The sequence below is a fragment of the Callospermophilus lateralis genome, chromosome 19, assembly GCF_048772815.1.
Source record: "Callospermophilus lateralis isolate mCalLat2 chromosome 19, mCalLat2.hap1, whole genome shotgun sequence".
Taxonomy (NCBI): Eukaryota; Metazoa; Chordata; class Mammalia; order Rodentia; family Sciuridae; genus Callospermophilus; species Callospermophilus lateralis.
Window position 1 is genome coordinate 36,543,512 of NC_135323.1, and position 18,326 is coordinate 36,561,837.

The window sequence follows — 18,326 nt, forward strand, 5'->3', positions numbered from 1 at the left end:
AGGTTTGTGTCAGCTTTTTGTCACCATGACCAAAATACCCAACAAGAACAACTTAGAGGAGGAAAAGTTTATTTTGGCTCATGGGTCCAGATTCAGTTCACAGTCAGTCCACTGCTCTGGGCCCAGCATGAGACAGAACATCTGGGAGAAAGGTGTGGTAGATGAGCGCTGCTCCACTCAGCCAGGAGGCCGGGAGAGACAGGGGAAGGAGCTGCAGGGAAGGTGCACCCTTCTGGCACATCCTCAGTGACCCACCTCTCCAGCCACCCGCCACATGCAGTTGCTCCATTCAGACCAAGACATACTGATTAGGTCACGACTCTTATAATCTAATCATCTCACCTCTGAGCATTGCTGCATTAACAGGAGCCTTGGAGGACACGTCCAGATGGTAACCTTGTCCTTCCTTGGAGAACATTGAGAATTGATATAAAAGTACAGGTGTTTGGGTTTCAAACCTTTTCATTTTAGAATTATTTTCTTTCAGTCCTTTGGCTTGAAGGTAACTAAGGTCAACATCATTCACTATTCTTATTGAATACCAAGCATTTCAAGTGTTGGAATCATCATAATCAAATTGTATTCATGTAGAGTTCTGTAAGGGTCAGGATTTTTTTTTCCCACAGGACTCATGTAGACCAGGGCTCTTAGCCGACCAGAGTCAGGGCTGTGCTTGACCTGGTGATGTGGCCTCACCCTGTCTCTCTACCTGCTGCCTCTGCTCTGCTTCTTCAGGATCCAATGCTTCCAGCTGCCCCTTGGGCCTGCCCTCAGCTCCCCTGCCTTTCCTCTCCCATAGTCCTCTGGGGCCCCTGGAGCAAAGCTCACACAGTCCTCTCCGCTATTGGCTCAGCATATCTCACTGCCCAGGGCTCAGGGACACTGCCCCTGGCTCGGATGGAGTTGTATCCTCCTAACCTTGTTCATGACCTGCTTTTCTGTCTTTGAAAGGCCGTGACGGCAGGGACCCTGTTTATCCTGTTCTCTTAACATTCAGCTCATGAATGTCTAATCAGTGTGTGGGTCAGGAAGGGGGGATGCTGTTTCCAGAGTGTTCCAGGCGCTGCTCTGTGAGGAGGGGGCAGCCGCCCTGAGGCTCCCCTTCCTCCCGTTTGATTTGCAGGCACCATCAAACACAGTGGGTTCCTACTGGCCTGTTTCCTCTTTCTCTTCTGCCCCAGCTTTTACCCGTGTGTATGTTTTCCTGAAAAATTCTTACTGTGGAATCCCTACTGTTCATTGATAAATCCTCAACCTTTAGAAGGGAAATGTAATTTGCAGGCCCTTTTTCTGATCACTAATTTACTTTTGTAAATGACAGTTTAAACAGTTAAAGTAAGGAAGGTCATCAGAATATCCCTGAGGTGGGTATTGTGGCCCCGGGGTACCTGAAAACACATCCAGAGCAGAGCATTCTTGGTTATATGTTGTGAAATCATGGAAAAAAAAAAACAAAAAAAAACTCATATAAGCAGAGTAAACTTAAATTTTCAGGACCTTCTACAGATATGAATTTCATTGCTATTTAAAATACATGTGGCTGGGCATAGTGGTGCACACCTGTAATCCCAAGGGTTCAGGAGACTGAGGCAGGAGGATCAAAAGTTTAAGACCAACCTCAGCAATTTAGCAAGGCCCTAAGCAACTTAGCCCTATCTCAAAATAAAAAATAAAAAGAACTGTGGAGGGCTGGGGATATAGCTCAGTTAGTAGAGTGCTTGCCTCGCATGCACAAGGCCCTGGGTTCGATCCCTAGCACCACAAAAAAAGAAGGAAAAAAAAAAAGAACTGGGGATGTACCTCAGTAGTAAGGCATGGCTGGGTTCAATCCCAGGACCAAAAAACAAAAAAAAGTTTTTAACATTTTGATGAGAAAAACAAGAATGCCCTGGAAAAGTATAATTTTTATCATTTCGTCAGATAGTTTACATGTTCCATTCCAAGTATTATTGCTATATCACTACATAGCAAAATAAAAAATATTTTGTGATAAATATAAAGGATGTAAAGTTATATGTTCGCCATGATTGTGACTATGTAAAAATATATACATATCTGGAAAAAATTGAATGGGACATTAAATATTATAATGTTAGAATTCTAATAATAATAGAATTTTATATTTTAAAGTTTTCAATTATTTTTCCCTTATAGTAAAAGTTAAAAGAGAAATGTAAATGCATATATATGTATAAAATAACTGTAATGCTGGGTGTACACCTATAACCCCACTTACTTGGGAATCAGAGGCAGGAGGATAACTTGAGTTCAGGGGTTCTAGGCCAACATGGGCCACACAGTGAGACTCTGTCTCATAACACAAGTAACTATTTTAGAATTTTTGCCAGAATGTTTTTATCTAGAATCAGCATGCCCTTTGAATACTTCATTGTATCATTTTTTTCTTTCTGAAGCGTATGTGTTGGGGAGTTGATGTTTTCCAATTCGGAAACCACATATTGTCTTTTTTTAGAGTCACCCTATTACTCTAAGCCGAGAAAAGCAGCATCCTGGAGGTCTCTCAGGACAGTGGGGAGCATGCCTCTGAGCGGCAGAATGTCCCTAACCCCACAGAAACTCTGGCTGGGAGCTCCAAAGCAAGGTATGTGGTTGCTCCCACCGGGGCCCTGCAGCTCAAGAGTAGGGATTTAGGAACCGCAGCGGAAGTTTGAGAAGGAGCTTTGACATTCCTTGTTTGAATTGCATGGTCTTAGTCTTGCAGACACTGAGCACGTAGTCAGAGTTCCATGTCACATGTAGACCATGGATGATGTCCCTGCTTCTGTTCAAGTGATGCCATAGCCTCTTGGTTCTCTGGTTGTCTTTGTGCTGCTCAGTGGCAGTGTTGTGCGGGAGCCAGCTCCTACCAGTTCCCAGGTCCAGCTGTTAAAATTTTTAGGAGTTTTGTGGGCTGGTGAGTCTCACACTAGCAGCTTGAAATTGGGCACTGTGGGGCTGGGGTTGTGGCTCAGTGGTAGAGTACTTGCCTTGTACAAGTGAGGCACTGAGTTCAATCCTCAGCACCACATAAAAAATGAATAAATAAAATAAAGGCATTATATCCATCTACAATTAAAAAAAAATGAAATGGGCACAGTGGGAATATTTACACCCTGGAAATGGGCAAATGCTACAAGCAGGGCTTCAGGGATTTATTTTTGAGATCTTATTGTTAGACATCAGCACACCACTGACAGCTGATAACATGGGGTGATGTAAACTTCCTTCAGTTTAGGAAGATTGGTGAGAGGCAAACCCCCCATTGTGCTTGCTTGTACCTGTCATATTAAATGCGTGCACGCTCAAACCAGGATCTCTGGCCCAACCCCTGAACTCCAACCTCACCTTGGAGCACACCTGGACCCACCCCCAGTAGCACTCCCAACTGCCTGACCGAAGCTATGAGAGCAAAGCGGTCAGACCTCAGGTGTTCCGCCAGCAATGCAGAGCATGTGGGTGGTCAAGGGCAGGGCTGAGGAAAAGCAGAAAGGAAGCCTCTCGTAGCCAGGCTTTCATTGTGCCAACCTCCCTAAACTTAGAGTCTTATTTACATTTCTTACATAAACAGTATTAGAAACAAATATGAATGGCAAATAATAAAAAGCTTGAATCTTACCAAAAACAACTGACTTGTTATATGTCTCTGTATTTCTTTCCAGTCCTCCCCACAAATCCTGCTCCTTTCTATAAAGGAGAGCCACTTGCAGGGCCTGGTGACAGCTGCTCTCGCTATTCCCCCTGTTGCTTTTGCTGTCAGGAGTTGCAGTTCAGTAGTCCAGATTCCTAGCATATTAGGGGTCATATTAAAACCAAAGCAAACCAGGTTGCTTTTGCACAACGGCAGTCCCAGTTACTTGGGAGGCTGAGGCAGGAGGGTCTCGAGTCTGAGGCCAGTATGGGCAACTTAGCAAGACCCTGTCTCAAAATAAAAAATAGAAATAAAAAAGGGCTGGGCATGTAGCTCAATGGTAGAGCACCCCTGGACTCAATCCCCAGTCCTAGGGAGGGTGGGGAGTAAAGTTGTACTAGTTTTGCCTTGGAATGGGTGCTAATGCTACATATATATATTGTCTGTTTTTTATCTGTTATTTAAAATCTGTCTATCACTTCTTCCACTTCTTCTTTTCTTTTAAATATTTTTTTAGTTGTAGACGGACACAATGCCTTTATTTTATTTATTTATTTTTATGTGGTTCGGAGGATCAAACCCAGTGCCTCATATGTGCAAGGCAGGTGCTCTGCCACTAAGCCACAACCCCAGCCCTGTCACTCTCCTTCTGTGACTCCTTTCTTTAATCCTTTTACTATAATTAAACTCTGCATTTATCTTTATTTTTTTTTCTGTATCATTACCATTTTTGCGTGTGTGTGTGTGTGTGTTTCCTTGCTATTTTTGAAAGTACCATGATGGGGTAAAAGTGAAAGTTTTTTGCTCTTCTTTTTTTGGTTTCCTCTTAAAAGGATAATTTTATTGACTTTCAGGTTTTCCTTAAGGCATAGCCAAGAATTCTTTCTTCTTCCTGATGATTTCCTAAGAGGCTTGCATGTCTTCCTCTAGGTCATGTCCCGGGGACTACCGTCTACAGAGAGAAAGAAGATATGTATGATGAAATTATTGAGTTGAAGAAGGTAATAGTCTGTCTGCATCTTATTGATTTTATCAGGGCCAGCCTTCAATGACAGTGTCAGTGCAGGGACGGCCTTCCATAATAGTGGATTCAAGATCACCCAGTCGAAGTGCGTCTTCAGGACTGCATTTAGGCTGGCATGAAAGCGTGAGCAGGGCATTGGAAGCCAACATGGCAAGGAGTCCAGAGCATCTCACCAGAGCAGCTCAGCATGGCAAGAGAGCCTGGGCAGCTGCCTATGCAGCCTTTGCTGCTGGTCCAGAGAGAGCACTCAGGTTTTAGTCCTGTGACCATGGGAGCTGCCCAGTAGTGAGGGGGCTTCCTGCAGAGCACGCACACACATCCACACACAGATGTCTCAAGCAGAGGTCAGGCTGCTCTTGAAGGGTGGCATAGGGACAATTCCCATCTTGTTGGAAGACTATTCTAAGTGAACCTGAGAGCCCTGACACTGAACGGCGGTACTGTGGTGCTCTTTAGCACTCTGGGAGGGGTCTTCTTGGCTAGAAATGTGGTTCTGGAGAAATGATGCTGACCCCATTCAGATTCACCAGTGTGGTCTCTGGGTAGAGTTCGCCTGGGTTCCAGATTCAGAAAGAAGAGAATTGCTTTTTAATACTCCATCCTTAGAATCTTGAGCATCAGTGCAGTTTTTCTACATAAGCAATGTCTCAGTTTTCTGTTAAAAACTGGCGATGGTACCAAGGTATAGCTTAGGGCTGCTTAGCATGTGCCAGGACCTGGGTTCTATCCCCAGGACCACCAGTACAAAATGGAGAGAGGGATATAATCATACTGATTTCATAGGCTTGTCATGCAGTAGGCCAGAAAGTGCTTGGTAGGCAGTAAGAGATCAGTAAGTTCTGGCCACTTTTTAAAAACTTATATATATATATATATATATCCCAGGATATATATACATGCATGTCCAGGACATGTTGTATGGAGTGCAGAGGGGCTGCTGTCCCCTTTGCTTGCCTCCTGTGGTTAGGTTTCACAACTGCCATACAATATCCATACCAGAAAGTTGTCATTGGTACAATGTGAGTGTGATTGTCCCATCCCAGGTGTAGATTCACAGAGTGACCCTCTGTCATATCCCAAGTGCATGTGTCCCAGGGAGAGGTCTGTGGTGTGTGTCGTAGTCTTGTGTCCCGCCCCAGGTGGAAATCCACAGTGTGTGCTGAGGCGTTTTGTTTTTTTTCTTTAGTCATTACATACGAAGAAAAGTGACGTAGATCTGATGAGAACAAAGCTTCGGCGCTTGGAAGAGGAAAATAACAGGAAGGATAGGCAGATAGAACAGCTTTTGGACCCAGGTCGAGTAAGTTCCTGACTTCATGGTGGACTCCTGCCTAGAGACATTGTCACATGGAGGGACAAGCTGAGCTACAACATGGACCTCATGTCTCAATCTGTTTACCGCAGGGCCCAGATTTTGTTCGGACCCTGGCAGAGAAAAGGCCCGATGCTGGTTGGGTAAGTAGTCTGGTTCCCCAGAGAGGAGAGCCTTCCCCCAAGACCATAGACAGGAGCAGGTGCACACGGAGGGAAGCTGCTTCCCTGAAGCCCTTGCACACACAGAGCTGCAGAGTAGGCATGGGCACAGAGCCTCCGGGAACCATTTTCTGTGGAGCCAAGGGGATTACCAGAAGATCCTTCAGGATTGATCAAGGGGAGTGAGCGGGACCCCAAACACATTACAGAGCAAAACAGTCACAAGGGTCAACTTCCCCATCATGCCCAGACATACCTGTGCTTAACAAGTGTTCTGATTTAAAACAGAGAAACAAACAGCAATAAAATAAAGTCCCTAAAGCAGATATAAACACCTCTCCCGTTGTACAATAATACATAGCAAGTGGATGAAACAAAGCAAGGGTTACTGGAGTCTTTGCTGTGGCAACAAACGAGACAGCATTTGGAGAAAAATGTATCGCCACAAACTCTCTGAGTCAGGAAGTAAATTTTTTTTTGAAATGTGAGAACTAAAACGGGAAGAGATAAACTTTTGAGACTATTGAATACAAAGAGTAAAAAATAGTGGACTTGGTAATTTAAAATTTATATGAAAATCCATGAGGCTGAAACAATATAATGGGAGAGGGAAGGATATCTTTCTATCTATCTATCTATTTATTTATTTATTTATTTTGGGTACTGGATGTTTTAACCCAAGGGTACTTTAGCACTGAACCACATCCCCAGCCCTTTTTTATTTTTTATTTTTTGGCGGTGCTGGGGATTGAACCCAGGGCTCTGTGCATAGGAGACAAGCACTCTACCAGCTGAGCTATGTCCCCAGCCTCCATTTTTATTTTATTATTATTATTATTATTATTATTATTTTGAGACAGGATCTCGCTAAGTTTTTCCAGGTCTTGCTAAATGGCTGATGCTGGCTTTTATTTTTATTTATTTATTTTTTTTAAAGAGAGAGAGAATTTTTTAATATTTATTTTTTAGTTTTCGGTGGACACAACGTCTTTATTTTATTTTTATGTGGTGCTGAGGATTGAACCCAGTGCCCAGTGCATGCCAGGCGAGTGCAAGCCACATCCCCAGCGCTGATGCTGGCTTTGAACTTGCCTCAGCCTGAGATTCTAGGCATGCACTGCCATGCCCAGTGAGAAGGATATTCTTGATCAGTACAACGGTGTTTTCTGGATGGGCATGTTGACACATGCCTATAATCCCAGTGGCTCAGAAGGCAGGAGGATTGCCCGTTCAAAGCTAGCCTTAGCAATTTAGCAAGACCCTGTCTCAAAATAAAAATGAATAAATAAAAAGGGCTGGGGATGTGGCTCAGTGGTAAAGCACCCTGAGTTCAATCCCCCAGTATAAAAAAAAAAAAACCTAAAAACAAAAAACATTGTTTTCTGTCCACAATATGCACAAAATCTGTACAAATCTCTAAAGGAAAAAGTCTGTTCTGAAATATATACATATATATGTCATATAGAAATATAATCCACTTAGCATAAATGAATAAAGCCTAGCTGTCTGCCTAGGACAGCACTTGATCAATATTTAACAATGGTTGTGAATGAATCGATGTGGTTCTACAAGAAAATACATAACTTCTACAAGAAATTACATAACTCCCAAGTTATATAATTATTGACTCTGCACATGTACATGGTCTCATTTGAACTTTTGTAGCAGGGACTTCAAACCCTATTTATAAAATCAGGAAACCGAGGTTAAAAGATTTGCCCACCTTGGGCTCCCAGCTACTGACTCTATGCACTGTGAGGGCAGGCTGGTATCGCTCCCCACCCCATCACCCATCATCTCACCAGCAGTACGTACCTGAATGAAGAGATTATTTTAAATTGCTCTGAGTAAACACTTTGCACCATAAAGCAACAAAAATAACACAAATGATCAAAACCATCAGCAGGGCTAACAAAAAAGTAGGTCTCCTCAGGACTTGAACACATTAAAGCAGTGCATGGTCAAATCGTGCCTACCATTTATCTGACACTGCTCCTTAGGACTGTCTCTCGAGAAAGTAATCCAATGTCAGAAGCCATTTGCACAATGACATTTACAGCTGCCCACTTTGGCAGGAAATTTGAGGAAAGCCATTTAAGAAAACATTCACCTACTACTAAATTAAAATCTGATTTACAAATTTTCTACTCAAAAGAAAAGGATCTTCTTTAGGGAATAGAGGCTGTGATCTCCCAAGGAGACATTAACAGAGGAGGAGGAAATGACCCAGTGGCGCAGCCTTCCTGTCCAGGTGGAGAGGAGGGCCCTGGGGATCTTCCAGGCAACCTGCTCCTCGGCCCTCTCACCCCACTGGGAAGACTGAGTTGTCACTGTGCAGGTGAGCGTCAGTGGCCTTAATGTCCAGACTTGTGATGGCTTCCTTTTTTAAAAACAACAAACAGCACATCCTGCCCGTTCTTCTAAGCACACGGTACAGGGAGTCGGGCTACCTTTGGGTGCAGACAGTTGGTTGCCATGTCCCTGCCCCGCCCGGTGGGCATCTCATTCTCCCTGTTGACTCGCTCAGCTCCAGGCAGTGAGAGAACACTGGGGCCTTTGTCGTTGCTGCCTCTAGCCTAGAAGATAGCCGCTAAGGAAGGAAGGACAGGTGGACGTGGAAGTGCCCTCAGAGGACAGAAGTGCAGAGTGCTGTGGGGTCACCTAGAAGGGGACACCAACCAGCCTAGGGAATGGACAGTCGAGTCTGTAGCTGGAGACTGGGAGGCAAGCCGTTGGGAGACGGTGGCTGAGGTGCTGGCCTTCTGTCAGCAGGTCATCAACGGGCTGAAGCAGAGGATCTTCAAGCTGGAGCAGCAGTGCAAGGAGAAGGACAGCACCATCAAGTACGCAGCGTCCTGGGGCCTGCGCGGGAGGGTCACAGGGTCCGGGCCAGGCCACCCTGCCACTGCAACTGGCCATCTTCTGCCTTTTACTTCCTTGTTGGTTTTGTTCCGCCTTCTCACTGCCACTCGTCTTCCAACCTCCGTCCATGTCCCCATTCCCACCCAAAGTGAAGGCAGGGACTAGCTGCCTCTCTCTGTCTTTCAAATGTGCATTCTCTCCAGATGTCCCAGGGAACAGTATTTCCCTTCAATGATTTCTTGATTTATTTAGGAAGTGCTTTCCCCCCTGGGGTTCCTTGGAATGAATTTCCTAGATCTTGATATAGCCGGTGGCACACAGACCCTGCCCCTGGCACCTCCCAGCGGGCACTTGCTGTGGCTACCCATGCTTCTTTACCTGTCTTTCTTTACCAGTCTGGTTGGTGTGAAGAGGTGGTCTTTTTTGGCTCTGCTTAAGTTCAAGTCTTGTATTCAATTTCCTTTGTTTATTTCTTGCTAAAATTTGGCACCTTCAAGTGAATTGGTTATTTGCCAATTCCTCTGTGTTTCAGAGTGCTGACTCAGCTTTCACCTTTGCCTAAAGCCTACGGTCTGTGAGAACAAAATGACACAGTAACAGTATGAGGGGAGAAAACCGTCCTCTTCTTAATAAAACTGGTCATTCTCCCCACCTGCCCCCAGAGACGGTCTGTCCAACCTCTGAGGACTTTCAGCACCTAGTCTACGGTTATCAAGGCAGTTTTATCTTCTTCTTTGGAGAAGAATGTCTTCTGGGAGTTTTTGACTCTTGGGAAGTGGTAGTCTAACCCAGAGGGGCACTCTGGTGTGAGGACTCTTCCTGTCTGACACAGCATGCCCCATTTGTTCAACTCATTGAGGGGCCACTCTTCTCTCCCACCAGTTTCCTCTCCCTCTCTCTCTCTCTCTCTCTCTCTCTCTTTTTTTTTTTTTTTTTGGTACCGAGGATTGAACTCAGGGATGCTTAACCATTGAGCCATATGCCCAACCCTTTTTTTCATATATTATTTTTTATTTAGAGACAGGGTCTTGCTGAATTGTTTAGGGTCTCATTAAGTTGCTGAGGCTGGCTTTGAACTCACAGCCCTCCTGCCTCAGCCTCCTGAGCTGCTGGGATTACAGCTGTGCACCACTATCTCTAGCTCCCGCCAGGTTCTCTTCTGAAGCCATGCCTTCCCTCAGTGTTCTGGGAACTCCTGTTCCTTTGGCCCTGGGAAGAGGTTTGCAGGAACCCAAACCTGCCATGTTAACTCTGAACTTGGGTCCTCAGCAAACTCCAGACTGACATGAAGACCACCAACTTGGAGGAGATGAGGATCGCCATGGACACTTACTACGAGGAGGTGTGTGCTCCCTCCACAGCACGTGGAAGGGGAGGGTGCCTGTGGGTGTGAGGGGGAGTCTGCTGACAAGGGGTGAACTGAGACCGGTGCTGGTCCCCTGCTTATCTTGACATGAAAATGAGTCCCAGCAGCTTGGTTCTTGCTTCCTGCCCTGAAGCAGGGTCAGGAATCTGGTGACAGCTTTGGGGGAAAGCTATCTTGGAGCTCCTGTATGTTTTAACACATTCTAATTTGGCACTTTCAGATCCATCGTCTCCAGACTCTCTTGGCGAGTTCCGATGTTGCAGGAAAGAAGTACGATAACGTGGAGTCGCGTTCCGTGTGTTGTCTGACAGCAGGGCAGTCGTTCCTGGAAACAGCAGCTCCTGCCCTAACTTGGCAGCAGTGCCCACGTTGCCCACGCTGCTGATGGTTAGAGCGGGTCTGCTTCCACTCAGGGCCGTGCAGATGTGCCCCATCCTCCATGTTGGCAGCTGCCCCCATTCGTGCTCCATGCATATGTTATGTGCACTACACAGCAGCTACCCGTTTAGAATTGAAAATGCTGTTTTGCTTTTGGGATTCTTTTTGAGGCATTGGGGATTGAACCCAGGGTTGCTCTACCACTGAACTAAACCTCCTAGCCCTTTTTATTTTTTATTTTGAGACAGTCTCGCTCAGTTACCCAGTCTGGCATCAAATTTGCGATTATCCTGCCTCAGCCTTCTCAGTACATGGAATTACAGTCATGTGCTACCACACCCAGCAGGAAAATGCTGTTTTTCAAAGCAAATCAACCTTACTAGGATTATTAGAGTCTTGATATTTATGGTAAATGGATATATATTCTGTACCATCTCTGTAGACACTGGATTAGCAGATGCTAAGCCACTGAGCCAAGGGAAACGTGGCTTGGATTCCTGCAAACCTCACACTTTGTCAACATTTAGGCCCACGGCGCTGACTCATGCCTGAGCCAATCTTGTCTAACATGTAGTTTCTCCATAAAGCTCATCATATCCTTGTGCTCAGGGACACTGGACAATGAGTGCCTCAGTACTACACTGTAAAGCCATTGTGAACAGTGAAATCACTAGTACAAAGCACAAAAATGTGAGATATTGTCTCTACACTAATAGACTGCAAACAGGCACTTATAGTATGAGAACTGAATCAAGAACACAGCAGGGCCTTGTTAGACATCCTCTGGGAACACACACCAGCAACTCACCAGTCTTTCAGCACTTTGCCTGTGCATGGACTCCCTTGAGAGCCCCACAAGGGCCAGGCGCAGTGGCAGGAGGATTGTGAGTTCAGAGACAGCCTCGGGGCTGGGGCTGGGGCTGGGGCTCAGTGGTAGAGCCCAGCATGTGTGAGGCCCTGGGTTCAATTCTCCAGCACCACATATAAATAAATAAAGGTCCATCAACCTCTAAAAAAATAAAATAAAACGACAGCTTCAGCATTAACAAGGCCCTAAGCAATGTAGCAAGACCTTGTCTCAAAATTTAAAAATAAAAATAAAAAGGGCTGGAGATGTTACTCAGTGATTAAGTGCCCCTGGGTTCAATCCCTGGTACCAAAAAAAGCCTCATGAGGATTGATTATGAGTTTGCAGATAAATCTTAATGAGCATGCAAACTTGCAAATAAGGAATCTGCTAGAAATAAGGACCACCAGTGTTTTAATCTTTAGTGGGATAAGAGGCAAAATGAAAACTAAAAAGGGACTTACATAAAAAAGAGTAAGTTCCTACAAGATTTTTAGTGATGGCATCTAAGGTATGATACCAATAATTGAATACTGTATTTTGCTATACAGGTTCGTTAGCAATATGAAATTCTATTATGAGGGTTAGCGGTTTTGTTTATTTGGGGTTCCAAGTTAGTGTTCCCTATTCGGTTGCAAGTATTCCTCTGCAAGAACTCTGGGCTCACAACTGGACAGAAGTGGGCCATGATTTGTACGTCCTTTACTTCAAATATTATTAAGCCAGTTGAGAAATCCAGAGCTCAGCCCCTCGATGTGGTCATTCCCAGGCTGCCGATGGAAAAGAAGGTGGGCGTGAAGAGGCAGAAAAAGATGAGCAGCACTCTTCTGAATTTGTCCCGGAGCGTCCAGGAGCTGACCGAGGAAAACCAGAGCCTGAAGGAAGACCTGGACCGCGTGCTGAGCAACTCCCCCACCATCTCCAGACTCAAGGGTACCTTCCCCCAAAGCCATTCAGTGAGGGAGGCATGGGGAGGAGGCTGTGTCTCATTCTATGAGGGAAGGCACCAGAGGGGCAGCACATGTTGTCCATGGCGCTTGCTTCTTCCAACTACGAAGACCCTAGTCCACGGCCTCACAGCAAATAGGTCCCACTAGGCAGAGTTACCCTAGTAGTGATCGCAGAATGCAGCTAAGCAGCCATCTAGGCCCTGGAGACAGAGCAGGGAACAGCAGTGCGGAGCTGCTTCATGGAGGTGACCGCAAGGGACAGAAAGAGAAGGTTAAGTCCAAGCTGTCAGACAGTGAAAGTACTATGGAGAAACGAGGAGGGCCCTTGGGGAGGCCTCACTGAGACACTGATGGCTGGGCAGGACCTGGAAGAGGAGAAGGGCCAGTTGTGCAGGCATCTAGGGGTGCCAGGTGGGCCAGCAGTGAGTGCAGAGGTCCGAGTGGAGGCCAGTGTGGCCCCGGAGGTAAACCACGGTAGTTGTTGCCCCAGAGCCTGGTGTCAAGTACCAGGGGGCTGTGAGGGGCCCTGGCTCCTATGCAGGGTGCCCTGTGCAGAAAAGGAGGTACTGGCAGCAGGGATTTCTGCAGTCATCCTGGTGAGAGTACAGGTGGCCTGAGCCATTGTGGCAGCAGAAGTGGCAAGGTGCAGCTGGGCTCTGTGCATCTTTAAGGTGAAGCCCACAGGAAATGTGGAGACTGAGTGCAGCCTGTGGGAGGGGAGGCAGCAGGGTCCAGGGTTTCTGTCTGAGTAGCTAAAAGGACAGAGCTGGCATTGCTGAGGGGGAGGACGGCAGCACATGTCTGGGGAGAAGGGACGGGTGAGATCTGAGGTGTGTGCAGAGGTAGGCCAGGCAGAGACCTGGGCTGGAGAACTGGACGTGCTGACTGTCCGCAAACAGGTGGACCCAAGTGGGGCCGCAAGTGGGTGTGAGTAGAGGGGAGGAGACGATTGAGTCCTAACCCTAGTGATGTTCAGGAGGTTGGGAGGGGGAAGGGAGAGCCAGCAAAGCCAGGTGGGATGCCACTGGCGAGGTAGCAAAGCCAGGTCCAGGGGCAGCTTGAAAGCAAGTGGGAGGAGGACTGAGAATCACCCTAGGGTCCATTAGACCATCTCAATGGACCAGTGAGGTCAAAACCTGACTGGGGGGCTGGGGTTGTGGCTCAGTGGTAGAGCACTTGCCTAGCATGTGTGAGGCACTGGGTTCGATTCTCAGTATCACATATAAATAAATAAAATAAAATCCATCGACAACTAAGAAAATATTAAAAAAAAAAAAAACTGACTGGTGTAGAATCAGGAAAGGACGTCCCACTAAGACACTTGAAGATGTTGGTATCAGTGAATGTTAACAGCCAAAGGGAACAGAAATCATCCAGAGCTGGAGAAAACCCTTGGGTGGCAGGACCTGCCCACCGGGGCCCTGTGGCTTTGCTGATGGGTGGTTGGGCCAAAGGGTGCCGGGACAGTGTTTGAACAGACCTGTGTGTCCATCAGGGTACGTGGACTGGAGCAAGCCTCGGCTGCTGAGACGTATCGCGGAGCTGGAAAAGGTGAGCAGGCATCACGACACCCCTTGCTCAGGACCTGTCTGTGCCTGAGGAGCAATAGGGCAGCTGGGGACACAGACTTACATTGAGCAAGTAAATGATGACCGTCTAGCAGTCAGTACAGTGTGGACTCGGGGCAAGGCCCGAGTTGTGTCGTTCACAGCCCTCATTTTTCAGATGGCCACGCAATGTCGTCAGACTCTATGCGTAGCTGCAGGGCCAAGCACGTGACCCTGGAGGCGCCCACAACCCAGCTGCTGGCTGTTGGCCAGACTTCTTTCCACTTGTTTAATATTTAAATTTGCAGAAAACTGTTCATTTACTCTCCACTGACCAGAAAATTTAGGCAATTAACGTTTCCTCACAACCCATGTGGGTGCCTCCATTCCTATAGAACGGGTCCTTCCAGAATACTGAGCTTGAGCTCTCTGCTGTTTGGCAAACAGAGCAAACCCTGAGGGGAATGTTTACAAATAAGTTCAAAGTAGAAAATATAAGAAGTTTCTGTATGTTGTGTGTATTTACAAATAAAGCTGTTGGGAAATGCAGGCAGCCAGAGCAGATGCACACGGGGGCGGGGGCCTTCTATGGGCTGGGTGTCGGCAGCATGGAAGTGGGCACACCGTGCTCAGGGTCACCTTCCTGACAGGACCGCAGCACAGCTGAAGGTTGGGAACAGAAAGGTTGGAAATTCAGAAAGTCTAGGGAAGCAGTGGGCTGAGCGAGCACAGGGACCAGCCTTGTGTGTCCACCTTGCCTGCCTTGTGGCTTGTTCCTGTCGTGCTAGTGGCTCTTTGTCCAGGCCAGGTTCTCCCCTTTTGATCACAGACTTCCAGGAACTGTGTGGGCCAGTAGACTGATTGACTCAGGTCACATAGCAAAGCTGCTCCCACCTGCTGAAGACTGTCCCTGTGGCTTGTCGTCTGTCTCCTGAGTTCTTAACTGGAAAGCAAAGACAATAGTGTCTAACAAATGCCTGTTTTGCCTCCAGAAAGTAAGTTCAATGGAGAATGCAAAGCCGCACAGCTCAGAATCCCACAGACCAACTCCCCTGGCCCACTCCGTCTCCAACAGCGCAGCACACAAAAGGCCGGAGGAGCAGGAGCGCCTCCGAGGGGCAGTGAAGAGCTTGAAGGCAGAGCGGAGCGCGCTGCAGGCGCAGCTGCAGGAGAAAGAGTAGGTTCCCATGGGGACCTTGTTTCTAGGGCTGTTGTCATGAATTTGGAGAAATGCTGAGCTCACGGTGGTTGTTGTGTAAATACTGTTTAGGAGTCAAGACTTCTTATATTTTGGTTGTAAAATCAAAGTTGCTTGAATGGCCAAAAGAAGACATTTAGGTGCCACCTTAAAAGGGAGAGGCCAGGGAGAGTGCCGCAGGAGTCTCCTTATACTGAATTCCAGAGGAGTTCCCAAATTGTTCCCTGGACAGGAATTTACTGTCATTGATTGCATAAAATCAATTACATCTTAGGCAGAGTGGTTTTGAAATTCAGTAATATGTTTATGGCACATGATCTGTCTATCAGACAAGATGTAAATACTGTAAAATGTCCAGTGCAACCCTAGGAAGGGAGTTGGGAGGCAAAGTCTCACCAATGTTTCAAGGTCTGTAGTCCCCGCCATGCACACTAGGCATCTGTCTCCCTGCTTCTACCTGTGGCTTCTCTGATCTGTCATGAATGACTTCAACTGCCCATCTTCTGAGATGTTTATCTCAGGTTTGCAAGACTTCAGTGACCTTGCAACTTAGAGGGAGTGGCCTGTGGAGCGGGGAGCGTCTCATCCCCTGGGAGCTCACTGGGGATCAAGGCCTCTGGTGCTGCCAGGCCTTCTGATTGCATGAGTCCAGGGATCTGGGTGCACAGTGGAGTCGAGAAAAATCTCCTTGTTGCCTCCTGGTTCTCTGAGTGCTCAGTTACCTTGTGTTATGGTGGAAGGGAATCCCTCACACTCCACTCCTTGCACCTGAGTAGTGGCCTCAGGGAGCATTCATGTGAGTGATAAGTTCATTGTAAAAATTGGTATTTCATGGCCAGGCACAGTGAGTGGCGTGTGCCTATAACATCAGACTGAGGAGGCTGAGCCAGAATTGCAAGTTCAAGGCCAGCTTCAGAAACTTAGTGAGACCTTAAGCAATTTAGCAAGACCCTCACTCAAATTAAAAAATAAAAAGAGCTGGAAATGTAGCTCAGCAGTAGAGACCCCTGGGTTCAATCCCCAGTATAAAAAAAGAAAAATTAGTATTTCAGAAAAAGGTCTTTAATTAAACTGGTCATTTTGGAAGGTAAATAATTTCTGGCATTATCTGTTATGCTATTGAATACCATAGCTACCACGGACTGAGCCCTTATCATGTGACAGGCGCTCTGCTGCACACTTAGCAGGTGACAGGCGCTCTGCTACACAGTTTGGGAGCATCTCTGCATGGGAACCCTGAAGGGTTAAGTCGCACAGACAGCAGTGGATCTGAGGTTCAGGCAGATGTCTTGCTCTAGAATCTACTTTGTGGCTGCCATGCCACACACAGGTCACAGGAAACTCAGTGGAGGCGCCTGGGCATATCCTCAGGCTCAGTGAGGGCAGGGCCCGGTGTAGGCCAGGGCAGGTCCTTCCCCGGCTCAGACCTGCACCTGTGGTGTGAACCAGAGGGTGCTGCATGAGTGACTGTGTTCCATGACTATCCTGTGGCACCTCTCCCCAGGACTTCATATGCCTTTACTCCTGTGTCTACCCAGCCCCTGGCAGTCCCTCATACATGCTGGTATCCGTGTGCCCAATCAGGACCCTCGGGGCTGCTCTTGACACCACATCTTTAGAATCAAGGGCCTTTCCTGACCCTCCCACCCCTGGTCCACTGTTCTAAGGAAGGAGGCCAACCCCCTGCCTTGATGGCCTCTTGTTTTTTAAAATAATTTATAGTTGTTGATGGACCTTTCTTTTATTTATTTGTATGTGGTGCTGAGAATCAAACCCAGTTCCTCATGCATGCTAGGCAAGCGCGCTACCACTGAGCCACAACCCCAGCCCCAGCCTCTGGTTTTAATGAGGGTGGAAATGTCTCTGGTTCTTTCGTTCAGTGTGGAGGTGAAGCAGCTGCTTCAAGCAAAGGCCGACTTGGAGAAGGAGCTGGAGAGCATGAGGGAAGGCAAGCAGGAGAGGCAAGAGCATGAGCAGGTTTTGCGGTAGGTGATACATTTCACAGAGGACCCACCCATTTCTGCGTGCCAACCTTTCCCAGTGGGGGCTCAGCACAGCCTCAGAGAGGGTTTTGCAAAGGCCATACTTCTCCCTGAGATATTTCCAGGTGTTCTTTTGCCTTTGGAGTAGAAACCCAAACTCCGGGAAGAGGCTCCCCATCAGTGCTGCCTGTGTCGCATCATGGCTCTGCCACTTCTGCCCCTTCGGAATGGGCCAGGGCTTCTCACTCCAACCCACACATTGCTGCTGCCACAGGGAGTTGCCTCCCAGGCTCCTTCATAATAGCACTGTCACCAGAGCCAGGAAGCAACCCCCCATACCTGCACCAGCTGTTGCTAGATGAGCAGCCCAAGGGCAAGCCACACATAGGAGGAGCCAGGAAGGGAGCACTGCACACTGCAGCTTAGAGGGACCTGGAACAGGCCCCAGCAGTGCCATCCATCTACATAAAGTGTCACATGGGCAGCTCCCAGTGACAGACAGAGAGGACTGCATGAGCCCAGCAGAAGGGAATAGGGAATGGTCACTGATAGGCATGGGGTCCTTATGGGGGTGCCTGGAATGTTCTAGAATTAATGTGATGATTGTCATTCTGAACAGTCTGAAAACCACCTCATTATACACTTTAAAATAATGAATTTTATATTACAAATCTTATCTCAATTTTTTATAGAGCATTTGTGTATTATAAGTGACCGAGAGATGATTGAAAGGATACAGAAGGATAGGCACAGGTTCTTTGCAGATATTGCCATTTTATTTAAGGAACTTGAGCATCTGGGAATCCTGGAACCAACCTCCCACAGATATGCAAGCATGCCTATACCAAACACCTCCTCAGGACTGGTCTAACGTCCTCATGGTGGTAATGTGATGGGAGTCAGTATTCTCCAGTGCTGAGTAGCGGAACTTTCTTTGGCAGGCAGGTTTCAGAGGTCTCAGTCCATAGACGGCCAACTCCATTGCCCAAGGTGAGGCAGCACATCAATCATGGAGGACAGCAGCTCTAGAAATAGCAACCAAGAAGCAAAGAGCTCAATTTTTTAAAATAA

General features: G+C 47.1%; 1 protein-coding gene across 4 annotated transcripts in view; it reads left to right on the top strand.

Moving 5' to 3' along the window:
- Positions 1–18,326, top strand: part of Iqce (IQ motif containing E) — a 48,539-nt gene that overhangs the window by 10,079 nt on the left and 20,134 nt on the right. For 3 of the 4 annotated variants that reach the window (XM_076840156.1, XM_076840158.1, XM_076840159.1), the window contains exons 4-14: positions 2,474–2,602; positions 4,559–4,629; positions 5,839–5,952; positions 6,057–6,107; positions 8,895–8,968; positions 10,257–10,329; positions 10,574–10,623; positions 12,348–12,511; positions 14,024–14,079; positions 15,068–15,252; positions 17,154–17,258. In XM_076840156.1, the coding sequence (XP_076696271.1) occupies positions 2,474–2,602; positions 4,559–4,629; positions 5,839–5,952; positions 6,057–6,107; positions 8,895–8,968; positions 10,257–10,329; positions 10,574–10,623; positions 12,348–12,511; positions 14,024–14,079; positions 15,068–15,252; positions 17,154–17,258 (1,072 nt within the window). The remainder of the gene's footprint in view (positions 1–2,473; positions 2,603–4,558; positions 4,630–5,838; positions 5,953–6,056; positions 6,108–8,894; positions 8,969–10,256; positions 10,330–10,573; positions 10,624–12,347; positions 12,512–14,023; positions 14,080–15,067; positions 15,253–17,153; positions 17,259–18,326) is intronic. The other variant, XM_076840157.1, reaches the window with a different exon arrangement.